This window comes from Athene noctua, chromosome 2 (assembly GCF_965140245.1).
Source record: "Athene noctua chromosome 2, bAthNoc1.hap1.1, whole genome shotgun sequence".
In the NCBI taxonomy this organism is placed as follows: Eukaryota; Metazoa; Chordata; class Aves; order Strigiformes; family Strigidae; genus Athene; species Athene noctua.
The window spans coordinates 141,359,508-141,379,071 of record NC_134038.1 but is presented as its reverse complement, the minus strand read 5'-3'; the positions used below and the strand labels follow the sequence as shown (position 1 = coordinate 141,379,071).

General features: G+C 39.7%; 1 protein-coding gene across 7 annotated transcripts in view; it reads right to left on the bottom strand.

Annotated features, from left to right (window-relative positions):
* Positions 1-19,564, bottom strand: part of CHN2 (chimerin 2) — a 163,382-nt gene that overhangs the window by 5,820 nt on the left and 137,998 nt on the right. For 2 of the 7 annotated variants that reach the window (XM_074900457.1, XM_074900458.1), the window contains 4 exons: positions 13,048-13,132; positions 10,426-10,599; positions 8,601-8,678; positions 1,674-1,811 (listed from right to left, as the gene is read on the bottom strand). In XM_074900457.1, coding sequence (XP_074756558.1) covers positions 1,674-1,811; positions 8,601-8,678; positions 10,426-10,599; positions 13,048-13,132 — 475 coding nt within the window. The remainder of the gene's footprint in view (positions 1-1,673; positions 1,812-8,600; positions 8,679-10,425; positions 10,600-13,047; positions 13,133-19,564) is intronic. The other 5 variants (XM_074900459.1, XM_074900462.1, XM_074900460.1 and 2 more) reach the window with 4 other exon arrangements.

Sequence of the window (19,564 nt, the reverse complement as noted above, 5' to 3'; positions counted from 1 at the left end):
CCCATAGTTGACTCTATGGTTTGTAGCTCTACCTACAGGCCTGTATAGATACAGTACCCAAGCTTCATTAAGTGCTTCATAATACTCTCCCCAGAACTCACTCTTTAAAATCTTACATGAGATTTTAATTCCATTAGCCTTCAAAACTAGATGGGAGTGTTGATACATGCTTTTAGATACTATGCTTGAATATGTAAATTTAGATAGAGATTGAAATTAGATGGAATTACATAAACAAAGATTTGTGAACATATTTAAATATGTAGGTATTGGTGATCAGAAAGCATGAGTGCTTACTTAAGACTGTTTGGCAATCTCTCTAACAATTTGAGCAGGATTTACATGTATTTTACAGGAAAATTATCAATTCCTAAAATGTGAACTGAGTTGAGTTATATTTGCTGCATGACTTTTCATACAAATGGCACCAGAGGCCCATAATTTTAGAAGACTAAGAATCCTCCTGACCTGTCCTACTTCTAAGAGATTGGCGTATTGACATGATAGGAACTGATTCCTCTGGACACGTTCTTTAGAGGACAAGTGATGAGCAAGAATAATTTCTCTGCCAGCGAGGAAGAGGAGAGTGCAGGAGAGAGGTATCTGGGAATGGGTAGTGCAAGGCTGGGTTAAGCCAGAGGGGAAGGGAAGGCAGCAAGTCACACAGACAGACCACTCTTCCTGATGCTTATCAATATACTGGGTGCCATTTCAAAATTACTAAGGATATGTTTGTAAAGAAGAAAGCATGCTACTTCTTAGATACCTCAGGTCTTCAACAATTTTGCTAATAATCTGATTTTGATGCAATCTATCTGGTAAATTTTCATTAGGGACTATCATTATGTGGAAGGCTGTGCCCCAGAGAACAGAACCTGTCTCAGCTCCCTCTGCCAACATTACAGCAATGAATGCTGCTGTTCTCCCTCTCTGACAGCGTGCACGCACGACCTGCCGGCTCTGGGTGGGTGGTAACTGCACGTGCCTCCTGTCTGGACATGGGTTAGGTCCTGTAGGACTAATAACAGTGGATGCACCTGAACAGTGGAGCAGATGTGCTTTGTGGGGTGTCTTATTGCTCTGATCCCTCACTGACTGAATGATGCGCCTGTCTGCAGTGCAGATCTGGTGCCAAAGGAGGCCCAAATATAAGAGATGGGAAAAATGGTGGGGAAATGGGATGCACCTTCAAGGCTCACACAACCCTGAACCCTCACTGATCACCCAGGCTTGCATGTGTCTGGCGGCCAGCGTTACCACCATGATACCAATCCTGGGATCCGCCCAGTGCCAGATGCAGCCCTTGCAATGACACTGGACATTCTGCCTCCTGGCACAAAATTTGGGTTGTGACAAGAAAATAGCAAGCAATTCCATTCAAAATCCCATCCCAGGGCATGTCATAGCTTCACCAACTGACACTGAAACCACACTTTCTGAAATTGGTCAGTTATTTTGATATCCTACATTTATTTTTTTAATCTGCATGATGTCCCATCCCATTAACAATCAGGCAATAGTTTCATGTGAAAGAAGAACAAGGCACAGAAGCAATGAACATAACAACCCTTGCTTCTAATTTGTTGTCTGCCTTTTCTTATTCTTTAACATGGATGGCTTTATGGATGGGAATTGTAATTAAAGATCAGTACAAATTACTATGCAATACTTACTCGCTGCCTCTATGAATTTGGAATAGGTGTCATAGGTGATGACGGGAATTGGTAAGTCTCTGAAGTATAGCTTCAGTGCTCCAGCAATGATGTTTATGTCTGGATAAATACTGGCAGAAATATCAGCCTTGTCACCATCTAGAAGAGGAGGAAGAAATCTTTTTGAAACCAGGCTAATTCTGACTGAAGAAAGGCTAGGCCTCTAATTCAGATTTATTGTGTCCAAGCTGACAAGAAAAAACAACCTGAAAGCATTTGGAAAGCTTAAATGAGAATATATCGCTACCAACTTTACAATATATGAATGAGGAACCGTAGTTACTTCAGTAAACAATTTATTTGCTTACATCTTTCACAGACAATATCTGCAGTGTACCATCTCACACATAATGTTTTAATGTTGGATGAAAAATCATGTTAATAATGTATTTATTGAATTTGGCCCATTTATTCAGTGAAAATAAGCTACTAATAACTTGTTCTGATGTTGTATTTTGTATCCACAGATCAATGCATAGGAGTATGAATGATTCTTTTAATTTTTACTTGGGGAAACAGAGGCACAGAAAAATAACACAAATTTCCAATGACCCTCAGGAGACCAGCAGAAAAAATCAGAGTAAACGTCTGAATCTTTTAATTCTCGCACCAATCTGTCTATACTGACTACCTAATAAGAAAGCCACCTTACTTTCTGGATGTCCTCTAATGTCTTAATATTCGACTTATTTATTTATAGCAGAGATCTGAATGTAAATAGACATGCTGTGGCATTTAGCTATACAATTTATTCTGAAATGTGGATTGCAATTTGTTAAATGAATATGGATACTTGTAATGGATGAACAGCTAAGTAGATGAATTATGCAACTGAAATGACATACATTTTTTTGGTCACATATTATGACACAGTTAGAACTCCGTTATGGAGCACTTTTAATCACATGATCTTAACATTTTTAAGTGTGACTTTGACCAATGCATGGCTTGCAATGAGTGAAATGACAAGAACTAGCAGAGAGGCTGGATCACTAATATTTTTCAAGTTCAAATGACTACATCTGTTCTGTACTACCTAGTACCCTCATACCCACATTTTTCTCCAGACCAGGAAATTCTACTGCCCACCCCTCCTGTGGCCTGTCCTTGGCAGTCTTCCAGTAGAAAGATGGGGTAGGACACTGGTCAAGCAGGGGCTAAGGCTGCCTGGATTTAAACCCGTGCTTTACCTCAGGGTACTCTGAGATCAGTCATACCACATAGTCCTTATTCCCCAACTTTCAAGTGAGGATAATACCGCTTCCCTAGCAGGAGGTGGTGAAGATTAGGACCATACGGTGAGTGGGGTGATGTGAGGTTATGCTTGCTTGAACAGTGGAGAGGAGTTTGCTTGTATCTGCCAGGAGGTGCAAGCACAAGCTTGGGCTGTTACCACTGAGGCACTAACATGCTGTAAAGCCATAGCCTTGCTTGTCTCACTGTAGCTAGTGCTTGTAGACACAATCTGATACAGACAGATGAGCGGGTGTGCTTGATACATGGCATCTAAGATGGTGATAAAGGTTTTCACAGCAGAGTAAAAAGAGTTTATATTGATTGTAGACATTTTATACAAACCTGTGGCATTAATCTTGAAGGGATATGTCCCGTCCAATGTATGCACATAATTCTCATTAAGACTAATAGCACTACATGTTCTCATCAAGAGGAGATTATATGCTTAAGTGTTTAAAACAAGCAGCCTTTCTTGATGCAGCTGAACAGTCTGAATACATCCATCAGCATTTAATTTAATACAGCATCAATAAGCCCTAGGAGGATGTTTACACTGCCCCAATCTTTTGTTTAATCCACACGTTCCAGGCACGGTAGCATTAGTCTTGTAAAGCTTTGTGTGGAGAGCTCTATTTAATTGATGGACACTGAGCACTCAAAATGCTCCACTGAAAACAGATACCTCCAAGGAGCCAGCAGCTGCATCAGAACAGATATAGCAAAGCAGAAGGTTGCATCTATTATCCTGGTCACCAGTACAATAAATGGAAGTGTTATTTATTTAGTACTTTTACAAAGCAGCCCAGCAAGCTTAAAGGGGCACTTCAGCTAGACGTACTTCCAGCTACAATGTACTTCAAACATAACTCTTATTTACATATTCATTTACTGTAGGAAAAATGCATTCATTCCCAAGTCAAAGATTTTTGTCTTCACTTCAGAGACAAATATACATCCATTGGAAATGCTCTAAATGCTCTGAGTTTAAACTGAGTGTAATAATACAGCTGTTATAATATACCTACACATTTCTGCAGTGTGTATGTAGGGGAAGGCAGATTTTTATTTTCCTTTGGTAGATTTTGGATTGTCTTTTTTTTTTTTTTTCCCCTTTCAATTTGAGCAATTGAAAGCCCTTGGCAGGTTGCACTTATTTCCTATCCTCATCAAATTCCTGGATCTATATTTTTATTTAAACACACTTAAAATTCAAAGCACTTAAGAAAGAAAAGTTATTTCATTGCTGGTAAATTCATGGCACATTATTTCACAGAGGATCCTCTGCAATATCATACTGATGAACTACACTTATTTTATATGGTACCTTCTGCATTACCACAATAATTTTTTTCACTCTTCAATATAGCAATTTTCCTCAGATTGTGATTAGCATTTTCAGTGGCCATATGTTAATACAATCCCTTTATTTTACTTTTAGATTACAAATATATAGTTCATTTCAGCTTTACAAACCTAATCCTACCCAAAGTCCATCATTTCTCTTTCCTTGTTACTTGACTCAACATATCTTATTGCATTATGAGTATCTCAGGACAAAGAAAGTCTTTATTCTGTTCCTTAAAGGTTTCAGCTGACTGTGAATACCATAGAAATAGTTTATTAGAGAATGAAATGGAATAAGTATTACATTCTTAAAGCCTCAGCTATGCCCTCTGCATACTGAAATACTTTTCTACTTAAGTTCCTTTTTCCTTAACACTTTGTTTTTACTGCACAACCTTCAGCATGCTGACATGCTTCTTAGTGTTTTTTCTTGGATTTGGCATTTGACAGGGTTTCAGCTACACTGGCAAAAGACTGAGTATGAGTTAGGATTCCTCTAAGTACTCATGTAATATTTAACAGCATAATATTTTTAGCAAGTGCATTGTACCAGCCAGTCATGCAAACAAGTAGGGGGACAGAATGCACTGGTGACAATGGCAGCTCTGTGGATAAAGCGCACAATGAGTGTTTTCTGGATGCCACCACGCCACAGCTCAACAATGCTGACAGAAAGCAACTGTCATTCTACAGCACCAACATTCACCAGATTAAATAAATCCACATTATTCCCCTCCTTCTCATTACAGAAATCACTAAAATGGAACATTGTCAGTGCCTCAGAGAGCCTAATGCTAATTTACAGTAGGGGTATTTACACTGCTTTGGAAGGGAGTCTTAGTTTAAATGAGATGAGGACCAACTTCTCCCTGTTTTAAAACCAGCTACCCCAGCTTCACTGGGTCCAAATAATATTATGTGGGATGCCATTCTCTTCCCAAGATGTTAACTTTCAAACCTGCCTTTGCTTTTCTGTTCTCACTATAATTCTTTGGAAGCAACAAGTGAATGCCCCTTGGGCAAAGCAGAATTAGTCAGAGGGAGGGCTGGCTTCTCTTCATTGCATCCCTTCAGCTGCACATGAAATCAGCAGGAGAGGTACCCTGCGGCCGAGTCAGTCCCTATGCCTCACCCCTGTATCAAACTGTCTTCAGGCTCCTGTGTCTTGAGAAAGAGCTTGGGAAACCAGAAAGCTTGATGTCATTATTTGAAGGAGGCGTCCTGCGCATTAAAATGGGAGGACTCCTTGCATGTTTATTTTCAAACACTTTTATTAAAAGCTGTATTTCCAGAGATGCAAAAGCATACTGGCATTCCAGCCAGATGCCTGGGGACTGACTTGGAAATGACAGGCAGGGAGGGACCTCTGTAATGGCAGAGTGCAGTGTTCTGCTACTGCAGGCCCCACACCATATAAACCTTCTCGTAAACCCCTGAACTTCCATTTTAAAACTAGTTAAGGTTTTTATCCCTGCTCTTATTAGAAGGTTGTTTCAGCGTCTTACTGTCAGATGGTTAAAAAATGGTCTTTGAATTGTCAAACTATATTTATTCCTGGCCAGTGTACACCCTCTAGTATTGTGCCAAGACTATGCATTAGATTAAAGAGTTCTCTTCTTTGGTTCATATCCCTGCACTCAGCTTCTCCTTTGACAGCTAACTATCTCAAGCTCTTTTAAAACACATTTACCTTCTGCTATGTATCACACTTCAGAGATGTCTGAGATAGTTATGTGGCCACAGATAGGGCTGTTTCTGCTGCAACACCTATCTATTAACCAGAAGTGATCAGGAATTTTCCATTTTATATTTGACACAAATTTTCTTTTTTTTTTTTTTTTTTTTACTTTTGAAAAAAAATGTTAATTTTATGTAGTGAATGTGGAAACAACGGTTCTGTAAAACTCCCACAAACTTCACTTTCTGGGCAGAAACTGACATTTGAATAAAGACCTTCCAGGTGTTGCTGGAGGTGAGACCTGCCACCTGGCTCTCAGCTCCCTTCTCTCCCAGCACTGTCACCTGGGACAGAGATCTGGGATATTCTACATCCTTGGGATAGACCACTGCCTGCTGCTCTGGCTTACAGGGCTAAGCAGGGGTAACTGGGCAGCAGAAAAGCGATGTTCCTACCTGTGGGACTGGATGCAAAAGGGACGGTGGGGTCCCTGTCTCTGTAAACTTGGATATGACAGGGAAGCAAGCCCTGAGCTGCCAGGTTGGAAATGTCTTGCCAATTCAACCTTCTGCCAGCTGACAACCACTTTCTAGCTGCACAGCCCACAAGTCAGAACAAAAAAAAATCTATTTTGGTTTTCTTTACATCCCTTCCTGCAAAAACCCCCTAACTCCTCCTGCTTTTCCACCTCAGTTCAGGGAGAAAACATTTTAAAAACTGGAAGACTTTGAAAGTTTTCAGCTTCTGGTCTCAGCAATACGCTAGTCATGCAATTGTCATAACAAGGTTTTGTTCACTGTTCTGCTCCTTTTAGCATTATTCATGGCAACAACCTCTCTTTCCTTTCTTAGCCTTTTCCCCTCACGAGATTATTAAAAGAAAAGGAAGACACAGCTTTTTATCAATTTATGCCCAATGGTTTTCCCCATAGCTGTTGTATGCAAACTCGGTTCTTGCCTTCTTTGCTTCCATGTTTATCCATGCTTTTTTTCCATTGGAAGTCCAACAGTGCTAGTGACCTTACTCTTCCTGTTTCTAGATGCTGCCTTCTTTGCTGGTAAATCACACTTTCTTCCTTGCTGTGGGTCTAATTCAAGTGTGTACTGTCACCAGATTATGCCATGAGTATATGCGACAATAAAAGATACGCTGCCTGTAAAACTGAATTAGCTCCAATGGTTCGAAGCATCTGCAAAGGAACTACAGCTGCAGCAGTATTCAAGTCATGCTCAGACATAAATTTCCATCTGCTTTCTTCAAACTCTTCCCGCCTCAACCTGTGCTTCTCCTTCTGGGTTTCATTCAGGTTGGTACACTTAGAAGAGAATTAACACAGAATAAAAGGGTTTGCCAGCCAGATCTACTTGCAGGGAGCAGAGTGGGACCTATGGGGACTGTGCTTCATGTGGCACATCTGCAACATGTATCTTTCTATGATAGCAGTCATATCACTGTGCATCTCCTTCGCCCAAATCATGGCTGAGCTATGTGTGTATATGCACATGTTCACAACTGCAGCATCCAACACATTTAAAAATATTTATTCTTTTTGAAAGGATATTTTGGTGTATCATGAAAACAGTCACTTTGGAAATTCCTAGTTGGACTTTCTCTGCCAGTGATGTCTGCATGACAAACGCCACCCATAGACCTGACTGGCCCTGCTCAGCCTCCCCTGGAGCCCCCACACCTCCTGCCCATGGGTCCTCAGGGCCCCCAGTCCCTGCCTGAGCTGCATCATAGCTGTCTCCAGCTGTGCCATGGCCATGCCTGTGCCTGGCTGTGCGCCCTTCTGGTCCCACAGGCTGACTTTCTGACGTGACCTGGGCTTGTGATCACTGGGCTGTGTCTGTCCCTATTCCCTAACATAGCAGAGGTAATACCTGAAAAAATTAAGTAGGAAGGAAAACACTGTTTACGGGAAAGGCGAAAAATATTTATGTAACTTCTTAAATGTACTTGAAAATGTCTTCTGTTGATGAAGGCCCTGCTTGACACCCATTTACATATATACTTAAAATTAGTCCTGTGTACAAAGACTCTGTGCACAACCAGAACCAATGCAATCAGCTAAATCAAATCAGGAGGGCTACCAGGATGGTAATTAGGCAGTGTTTTAATTATTAGTTTTTCAATACGCTAGACAAAGAAATCTCCTCAATGCTCCTCTCATCTGTTGACAAATGCAATCATGCACAATGGTGCAGTGCTTTCTAGAAGGCTACCTGCAGATTGACTTCCCAGTTGAAGTTCCTAGTTCTTAAACTCATAAAGAGATTATTGTATTGTAAAGCACTAAGTCTACTAAAGATAGGACTAAGAACTTTCCCCTGGTACTACCTAGGCTCATACTTGAACTAGGAGCCTAGGCTGTGCTTCTAGGTTGAGCAATCATCCAGTCCCTCAAGCATTCAGCCTTCTGCTTACCATCACTCACTGTTTAATTATTCCTTCCAACTATGAAATACGATGTCTTTAATTTGAGAACTCAGAAAAGGCAGGTTGCTTTCTGTGCTTGTGCTTATATGTCAGTTTCATTACCACAGTACCTATGGAAACCCAAAGAGAACTGAAAAGTCCTAGAACTGAAAGTTTAGGTTAAAGTTGTAAAAGATTAAAAAATGGTATACCTCGATCAAAGGCCATTTTCACATCTTCAATATGCTCAGTGAAGCCTGAGACTCTGTAGAGGCCCTCAGACTTTAAACCTGAAACAAAAAGTTCTTGGTTAACAACAGATCTAGTAAGTGTAGCAAACTACACACACTTAGTAATGTGAAACTCTGGAGCATATAAGGAAGGATCAAGATAATTTTAAATTGTTTTTTAAAGGATTAAAGAATTTCAGAGTTTATACTTTCTGATTTTGTTAGGTACACAGTTGATTATATTAGAGGAAAATACTGTAATTTGCTAATGGTGGGGCATGTGATGTTATAACGATTTATTAATTTTATGTGGGAGATTTTCCTGGATTTGGCTATAATTAATAAAGCTTTAAAGGTCTCCTTTCCTTTTACCAGTTGCTTAATGATAAATAGCAATGCAAGTAAGAGACTGTCTTTCCCTATGAGCACATTTGTTCTCAGTTTTGCTGTCAGCTTTTACTTATACACAGCAGATAGATGTGATGGATACTGTTCTCTCCCACATCAGTACATCCTTTCTGCAGTTCTTTCAGCACAGGAGACCTGCTCACTTGCACAACTCTCCCCCCATTGCTCCACACCAAAATGAAATGCAGGGCAGCCCAGCAGAGCAGGCAGAGCTAGACAAGCACAGTTACACACATATTATTTATTTTAATCCCAGACTCCTTATTGTGACTATGCATAGTGCTAACCTACTTATAAGATCCAATACTCTTTGTTTTCTTAAGAATGAAATCAGTATCCTACATAGTTCTTTGGCAATAAAGGAAAGGAATTTAAAGCTGTTAAAAAAACAGAGAGCAGGCAGCAGATTTTATCTTAATCAATAAATGTACAAGTAAGTGATTAGATCCCAAATGCAGTGTATCTTCCTGCTATATCATCAGAGGAAAGCTCTTCTGTCTTAGTCCAAACTATTCTTTCTATTTGTCCCTGCAATGATGATATAATCCTGGTAGAGCTTTACAGAGCAGTGCAGGGGATTTACTTGTAAATCTTTAATTCATTTCAGTAGATGATGAGTGGCTTTGAAATCCCTATGGCTAGTATCAGGGTGTTGCCATGCAGATTACTGGGATGAATTCAACATTATGAGATTCGTGTGTGAAGCTATAACTAACAAGAAAATTTGGCTTATTGGGCAGCATGGCATACACATTTGCTATCCAAAGCAAAAATATGTGATCATTACTGTGTTGTGTTGGAGTTGATACAGTATTTCTTCAATCTGGCACGTGTCTGTGTACCAAAAACCTGTTACAAGCTGGAATTTTGGCTGAGCTGCCTGAGCCACAGTATCCATCAGTCAGTAGCTCAGCTTTATGAGGAACCCTGTGCAGTTTGTGACCTACCACAAAACACACAGCCTGTGACCTCACTAGTCTGAGTCACTTCCAGTCACTTGTGTTCGCTTGCTCCTAATGCCTGGAAAGGTTATTAATAGGGGATTTGATTTAAACTGATTACTCTGAAATTGGAAGTGTCCCTAGGTACGTTAAAAGAAAATAATGAAAAAAGACACATGAACATGAACTTAAAAGTTCACTTTAAAGTTCACCCCTTTCAGAAGTGTAACATAATACATGTTTTGACATGTTTTCAGAAAGCATTTCAGGAAACTGCATTATGAAATGCTATGATTTAATTTTACTAGCTAATGCAAAGCAATGTATCACCTACACTAAAATAGCCCTTCTCTCATTTTGTCTTCAGTGTGCCTGAGCATACTACCATATCCTAGCTTAGCACATAATTCAAGTTATCTTCATTTAATTGTGTCCGCTGCTTTCCTAAACACACAAACCTCTTGCTTCGATCTCTCGAATGCACGAATCCACAACCATTGGCCTCTGGGTATTGTGGGCTTTCACTAGTGTGGTGAGATCACAGCAGTAGACTCTCTTTATCCTCTTGAGGTCTGGTTGGCAGTCATTGGGCACGTATTTGGAGCACTGCTTATGTACGTTCAACCCGCAGTCTGTAAACAAAGTTAGCTGTTAATTAATTAATACTAATGCTGATAGGTCTTGTCTAACAATTTATTTCCTTGGGCCACATCAAGCAAGGTGCATAGTTTCCCCATCAGTCAGCAAAGCTACAATAAATAAGATGGAGATGAGAAAGACAAGCATGGAAATCTGTAAAAAACTTGTGGTTGGTAAAGTGAACTCCAGCAGAGTTGTTAAAAAGCTATAAAAGCTCTGGATGTCCCTCATAACCCTCTGAGATGGAGGTGACCACTGGTGCAGTCTGGGTCAGTTCACTGCCAGACACGTAGCTCTAGGTATTGCATTTGAACGTGTGGGACTTAACTTCTGGGTATTTGAGTTTAGCCTTTTATAAAATTAGCACAGTAATGACTGTCTTCTGCTGGCCAGCTTGTGGCTTAGAGCTGCTAATGCTAACGGGTGAAGGACCTAAGATTCACCCGAGCACTCAGACTGGGACAGTGCTTTCAGCTAGCGTACCTCCCTTTCCCTTCCACATTCCTGGAATGTCGCATTTTTGCTTTCTCTGCCACATCAGCAGCCTTCCCATCCCTGTCTTATCACTTCACTGGTGACTAAAGCGTCCCCTCTGTTTAGTCTGTAGGTCAGTTCAGACATATAAAATGCTGGGAAAGGCATAATGTATAAAAGGGATTAATTTTACAGATGGTTGTTGGTGTCCTACTCGAGTCAAATCCTACTTGTTGCTTGAGTAGGTTTTTATTAACTTAAACATCACTGCTTGATCTCCACATTTCTAACAGATTCAAATATTCAGCCAAATTAATTTATAAGCCTCAGTAAAGCAAACACCACCATTGTGAATCACATTATCTCACATAACTCTGATTCCTGTTTTAATGCCTTCCCAGTCATGCCCATCACTGACAGTACCCTTTGGGATAACTTAACATGTCTAATATCATCACTAGCAAGTCACTTACTGTTTTTTTGTGTTGATTTACTGCCTGAGCTATGAAAAACGTAAACATGACTATTATTTACAGCACATTTCAGTATTATTCTCTATAAAATATTTATCAAGCAAAATCATATAATCACTACAAACACACCTACACATTTAATGGAATTGAGTGGGTTTATGTGTGTTTCTCCATACAGTTATTACTGAATAATATATTATTGTTCTGCAAAATCTAAACAAATGTGAGCAGCTGCAGTTAGGATTCTCCCTGTATTGTTTTCAGTGATGTTCTCCTAGCATGTGGATTTAAATCCAAATGCATCTGTCTACTTAGAGTTAAATGTTGGTAATTTAATGAGGGAGAGTATTATGTTTTATACTAAATAAATAAGCCTTTTCATAAGTTTAATATTTTATTAACGTGAACAAATACAGTGCTATGCATTAGTAAGGTCAGTTTTTGCACACTTGTGTTTAAGATCAAATAGCTTGAAAAGCAAACTACTATTCATTTTCCTCTTTTTTTAATGTCCTTCTCATATTCTTTGTGTCACCATTTCATCTACAGGCAGACAAGATGTAGCAGTCACTGAAACTGTGCTTAATAAAACTGTGCATTTGTGAAATGTATTTGATCCTTCAAACTGCAGTCTAAAATTTAGGTAACAACCACCTCCTCTACCCATGAAAGGCAGATGTCAGGATCAGATGTGTTTGGTGCCAGTCTCAAGGCCAGGGCAGGGAGAGGTAAGACAGAAGCATACTCAGGCGAGACATGGAAGGGATTGAAGGGCCACAGAAAGAAGTTATGAAACTCCATTTGCAGTGCACCAAATACTATTTCACTTGCTGAATCCAAAAGCTCATGATGTGATGATTATTCCATTTTTCCAAGATGATTATTTTTCACAAAAGAACAAACAAATTCAAAATAATTAAAACACCATTAAAATGCTAATACAGTTATAAAGGCACCAGAAAACTAATCTTTATAGGAAAATGAAGGTCATATTTTTTGCTTTCCCTTGAGGTAGGATACTTCAGACTTGCAGCAATGCATGGTATTTTTATAGGAAACAGGTGACAGTCTTTTTGCAGACAAGGGCACTTCTCAGCAATTGGTTGCAGAAAGATGAGTTAAGAAGCCTAGCTGCTGAATGGCTCTGCCATTTCCAGGGCTTGCTTCTTAAGACATAAAAACATTCAGGGATAACTTAGCCATAAAGATCAATGTACACACCAAGGCACACACATGACCAAGGTACTACCGAAAGGATGTCACCCTCAGTGAGCAAGGGATGGTGGCTTCATTTCTCAACCAGCTAATGGGGAAAATGACAATGCTGTATAAATAAAAATAAAAATAAAAAATAAAAATAAAAAATGCGCAGGAGGATTTCTTGCCTTGTTCTGTAAAATAACCCTTACCCCCACTCCTGCAGGGAGTGCAGGCTGGGGGTGGGAGAGGTGTTTGAGCATTTCAAGAGAATGACAGAAAATGTTGCAGGGTTACCTGAACACCTCACTCCCTGAGCAATGAGACCCCACATGAAGTTGGCGCAGTATTCACACCAGTGTGGACCTCGAAATGTATGGACCTGTAATACAAATGGGGGAAAAAAAAGGAAATAGGGTCATTGGGAGGCAGATGGTCTGACAGATGGAACAACTGAAATGGATAAACAACAGAAGACTCAGTAGGAGTAAATCTTTAGCACACAGTGCCCACATCTTTCTAAAGTCTAGATGAAATAAACCATGGGGACAAAAATTTGCTTTGATCTTGAAGTTTATCTTTCAGCAGGCTTAACATAACAGAGAACTGGGCTGTGTACGACACCAAAACCAAATAATTTTTGCTAGCTGACATTTCAGCTACAGCGGAGAGGAAACCACGTTCACTAGACAAAAAAAAAAAAAACAAAACAACTAAAACTAAAAATCCAGGGAACTGTAGTCAGTGCTTTTGTTTGACTAGTTTAACAAACCAGGAATGTTTCTGAGATTCAAATGCTCTTCATCACCTGAAAGTAGGGGAAATGCAGTGACAGAAATTCCCTTTTAATGCACCACATTTTGGTTCCCCATAATCATGTGTGACCACAGATCTGGTGCAAGATCCGTGTTCTCAGAGCACCACTCAGGTTTGAATGCACTACGACTGTGGTGTTACACATGCATTTCTATGCAACAACACTGAAAAAAACTCGAGCTGTAAATTTGTATCAGGGATGAATGACTTGTGGAGCCACTCCAGGCAGTGGTTGGGTAATGATCTGATTTTGCATACTGGAATCAGTTAGTGATAAAAGCAAATGACACCCTTCCCCACTCTAGTAAGTAAACTGAACTCACATAGGGAAAAGATGTCGTTAGGCTCTTTTTCAGTAGGCTAAACTTCATTTTGCTAGTCCACACATGAGCAAATAAGGAGGAATAAAATGACCTGCATGCTGACAGAGCCCACAGCTCCCCGGCCAGGTTTTGCATACCACTGCTGTTTCTTCCACTGCTTTTCCAAAGGCTACAGTGGAAGACCTTTTTATTTAAGATGTATGTTCTGGTAAAGTAAGCATTTAATTTTCATTGAAAAGAAGAGTAAATAGTGAGGTCTGTGCCTGTGAATGGACCTGGTATGAGCTAGTTCTGACCAGAGACCTAACTGAGCTTAACAAAACATAAATCATGCACACTCTGGCTGCTAATGTTTCCTTTTCCTTTTCTCTGCTCTTGTTTACCCATTGGGTGGATGGCTGAAAGGCCACTTCCACCCCCTGGGATGGAGAAAGCTGCTCTTTACTTTTCATAGAGTAAAAAAATGGTCACTGACCTTTTCAAATAAACTTGGTGATGTTTTAAGCCAAGCATTTGGCTTGCTAATATTTTTGCCCCATTTGTCTGCAGGATCACCCCTAAACAAGCCTCTACTGTTGCGTGCATTTCCCAAGAAGATGAAGTATTGTGATTTTAATATAGAATTCTCTTTCTGATTTAGTGGTAAAAATGTGAGCCTGACTACAAATGACTGCTAACCAACTACTCACAGTCAATAGTTGTGTGAATAAGCTTAAAGCAATAGTAATTCTTCCTCCCTTTTGACTGTAAAAGGTCAAAACTGGAATGTCTGACTAGTCATATTTATTTTTTGAAATGGTATTTTACCTCTCAGAAAAATGTGTATCTCTGGGAAACAACACTCTGCGATAAAGTTTGAGATAGATAGATTGACAGACACAGACACATACTTCTTTCTCATTTCATCTTATTTTATTTTGCAGGGTGGGTAGCATGAATTTCAGACATGGCTTTTAGTGGGGGTAAATGGCCATACCTAACATCAGCTGGTGACCTGAGTTTCAGGCATATATTCTATGTGACCTTCAGTGGATACAAAACTACAGATACAACTAATTATGCCTGCATCTTTACCATTTTTAGACTGATAACCACATAATTAGTAAGTCTGCACCTGCATTTAATTGTGGGTAAAAATAATCTGCTGTGGGAAGACAGCTAACTATGTCTTCTGCTTTGCAGTGATTTACAAAAGCTAACCTTGTGAGAAGTGGCTGTAAAAGCTCATTCAGGATTTTTAAAACCGCACCATTTCATATTTAAAGTCCATCACAGTTGCTAGGATATGTGGGGCCTACTTGCTCACTTTACATAAAGCTTAATTCAGCTGAGCTCGCTGTGGCATATTTAGAAAATGGTAGATGATTATTCTTTGATATCTCCTGTCATCAATGGGAAATAATCATCATTGCTGATTTCCATCTAAGAAGTGCTGACTGCACACCCTTTCCTTGTTCCCTTCAGCTTGGTGGCCCTCAAAGGTTTACCTCTCTTTATTCATTCACTTAATTTTTTCATGGATCTGCATTTTAGCTCAGATAGCAAGTTCCCAACTGAAATGCCCTGAGAAAAGCGAGTCTTAGTGGTTTCTCGACAAGCTGAAACAGGGAAATGCTATCTCTAGCTGAAAAAGGAAGATCTTCAAAAGTTTCTAGATAAAGGTGGAAAAAAATCTCTTAAGATGCAGTTTTCAACTAAGTCTCTTATGGCTTGCCATTAATTTTAAAGAAATAATGAAAGAAGTTTGTTCTTTTGAACACAACACTCAAATGCAGCCTGAAGCTTGCACACAACACTTTAGAATGGTAAATGAGAATTCTGCCTGCAAGATTGGCCTGTTACAAGCAGAAGTAACAGTAGGTCTTAGTTTTCTCAGATGGGCTTTTAGGTTTGCCCCATCCTTTGTAACCACATCATTATAAATGGCCTGGGCTTAGGTTTTTGGAAACATGATCAAGATCTATTTATTATTGGTCTCTAGCCCATCCCGCAGTCTCAGGAGACCTCTCTGTGTACAAACAGCATAGGCTTGGGCTGCTTGGGCTACAGCTGACACATAATTCCAAATTTAAGAAGAATTTACAGGGAAGCATTTCTGGGAAGCATTTCTTCATATAAGCCAAAACCATGACGTTTCAGACTATACAGTGTACTTTACCTGTTCAGTCTTTCATCTTCTTTCAACAATGTTTTAACTCCTAACTTCTTCACTCTATTTCCTTTCCAGCTCTTTCAGTGAAAAGTAATTTCTTACATTCATCCTCTCTGCTGGACAACCTCACCCGATACTAGACTGTATGTCTCTTCTTATCGCCCTCCTGAGCTCTCCCCTTCGCCCTTCAGCCCTCTGGTGCCCTGGCTTCCAAATGGCAGAATTTTCCCAGCAGGTGTTACGATCTCACGCAGCTTTAGTCTGTGTCTGAGCTGTGTTCACAGAGGGAGAAACTAAGACCAAAGTTAAGGAGTGCCAATACAGTGGCAAACCAAAATAATCCCTTAAGCAATATTGCAGAAACAAACTAAAAATTCCCTTGAATTGAAACGCATGGTTTTTAATGGCATTATATGGTGCTGTTTCTAAGGCAATTTTGTTGTTTATCTGACTGGGTTTGAAGACTTTTCTATTTGCATCCAAAGAAAATAATTTCAGACTTTCACCTGAATACATGCACATTTGTACTCTACTGTGGACTCCTGCTGAACCTGAGCTCCTTGCAGGGAAGAAAAGCTGACTCTGCTGTTATTTTTGTTTAACTACATACACATAATCTTCATGATGTCTGTAAAAAATGCCTCCCCCAAACCGTTTGTCTCCCAGAAGCAGTGTTTGTCTGCAGTGATTAACAGAAGGGGAAATTTATCCCAGAGTCTCCTTTCTCCCAGCAGATCTTCTGAGTTGTCAGTAATCAGCTGCCTCTACTCCACTCACCCGCCTGCAAATGGAATTTGCCCATCCAGTAGTGACAAACAGGCACAATATTGTGGTAGATGCACATTATTCAACTGTATTTGCTCACTTGAAGCAGCACAGAGGCCCTCTCATGAATTCCCAGCCTAGAACAAAACGCGGGGAGCATCCCTAAACTCCACGCTGCCACCCTCGGGCACGAGGTGACCTCACCACCAGCTGGGACCCTGCTGAAGTTGGTAGGTAAAGCACATCCCAAAGAGCCTGCTGGATCCTAACTGTAACAAGATGCAAGAGGACTTTGTGATCCAGTTAGGCTGATGCTCACATAGTTAATGAAATACCTCTGTGTTTTTCTAAACAGGGCTTCAGAGATTTATTCTCTTCCCTGAATTACGGTATGTCTACACTGGCTTATGCAAAGTTGTCCCGCCAGACAGACGCCAGCTCCAAACCTAAATCCATGTGACTGTGTTGTGTGCTCAGGACGAACCCAGCTTAACAAATCCGTCTGGATCCTAAATCTTTTTTTGTTCATTTGCCTTGAGTACCTTGAAATTTGGAAGAGAGACTGGAGGAGAAAGCACGGATGGTCAGAACGGTATAACCTGGCACCCTCACTCTCCAAACGCCAGCATTTCTTTTTAATTTTCATGTTAGCTTGGAAAGGATGGAGGGAGATGCATCCTTGCTCTAAATTTTTGCCTTGAGTCTATTTCTTTCTTCTCTTGTCTAGTAGATAAGAGCTTTGGTATAAGATCTACAAAAATCTCACCAGCTTCGCTAAAAATGTGCCCTCCGTTTTTAAGTTTCTTCATGGCTAAAGGACAAGAGCTAAAGAATGTCTGCTTGTTCATGAAGAATTGCCTATGACAAGATTGTAAGGGACACTGTGACACATAACATTTGTCCCTATGAACTGAGATGAATGATACAATGCACATCAGTATTCACCTAAAAATGGGGAAGACAACTCTTTGAGTATCTGCAGAATAGCATTCTTCTTCAGATAAATCCCATATCATCATAGCCTAAGTGCTGTCAAAAGCCATTAAGAATTTTCCCCAAGACCCATAAAGCCATTCTTTCTCTTTTAAAGAATTTATTAACCCTTTTATGTAATATATATGGAATATATTAAAGATTTTAGGCTTCAATTTAGCCATCTTTTAAATCTAAATATTATACTCTAAGCATTGTATCCACATTTTTTGTTCAACAACTAGCCATGTTCTAATATACTCCTTTGGAAAACTACTTGTATTTGCATAGTGAACATATTTGGTCATTAAGTAAATGTAACACTTTTGACTGGCTTTTCTGGACAATTTTTGAAAAAATGTTTCTTCCCTAGGTTTTTTATTGCCTTTACTAGGATTAAACAGTAATTTTCTGCTGTCAAGCCTTTGAATACATATATATTTTAATCATGTGACTTTCAGTTAAACTATGACTCTTTTGAAATAGAATGGAACGGAGACTGTACAACAGTTAGATTGTGCAAACACAAAGCTAACTGGGCACATGTCCAATTATAAATCAAAGCCAAAACAAGGGGAATTTTGAAGAGGAAAGAATGCATGGGTCAAAGTGGAAAAAAGTCTCAGTCATGAGAAAATATTTTCTCGTTAAACTAAAATAGTTTTGATATTAAAATGATAATGAGGGCAAAAACCAGAAAGAATGAAGAAAGCTGGTTTAATCAAGCAAGAAAACACAGAGTATTTCCCTATTTTCTTCAGTGCTGATCAGTGAGATAAATATTGACTTTTCTGTAGACTGGGTCAAGGAGGGGTAATGAGAAAAGGGATGCTATTATTTGCTTTGCTCACTAATATTAAATTATAGATTTAGAACTACAGCAGAAGCACTGCAGAGGAGAGCAATGTCTGCGCAGCAGAATACGTAGAAAAATAAGAAGTGAAGGTTTTTTGCTAAACCCGGAAATGAGTGAAATAATTTTAATCAGTGCTTCTCCTTTCTTGACAGGCCTGAGATGACTATAAGAAAATTCTCTTTCTGCTGATGAATTGAACTATTCTGACAGTGACCCAGATCAGCATCCTCAAGCAGCATTAAGTAAACTGAGGTTTCAAAGCTGAGATGCATTCCTTTCTTGTCTTGTTACTGCCTCTTATTCTCTCTGTATCCATTCCGATAAGCATCAAACCGCAATTTGACAGCATTAGATACAGTAACAGCACAGTCCTTTTGGCAAAACATTTTAGTACAAGCTGCCTGGAAGGTCCGTTTCCAAAGCTGAGTCACTTCCCCGCTGCAGCATGCCAGACACAGCACTTGGGGAAAAAACCCCTAAGAATCTGATTTTGTGTGTATAAGACAGAAAAAAGATGATCCATTTATACACCCTTGTGTTTGTCCATCTATTTGGTTTAGTTTGTCAAGCAAATACAAGCTCAGATCCTATAGCTCAGCAGGACTCTGAGAGCATTTCCTTAGCATATGGTGGTGGAACAAAAGCTAGGAGACAATAACCACCGCTGTGCTCTGCTTTATTGTTAGGGAGCACCCGAGCTCCCTCAACTTCTTCTGAAAATAGAAAAGGTCCGAAATACTTGCTGGTAAAATGCTACTGGTTTCTGATAAAAGCTAGGCTTTGTAAAGGGGACTTTTTCTCATTTAAAAATGGATACACTTTAAGATAAAGACAATCAATATGAAGTACTTTGTTTCTGAACAAAAAAGAAAAATGAATCTGGGCAAAATCAGCTAAAATGCCAGTCAAGTAGTGCAGTAAGTAGCAAAA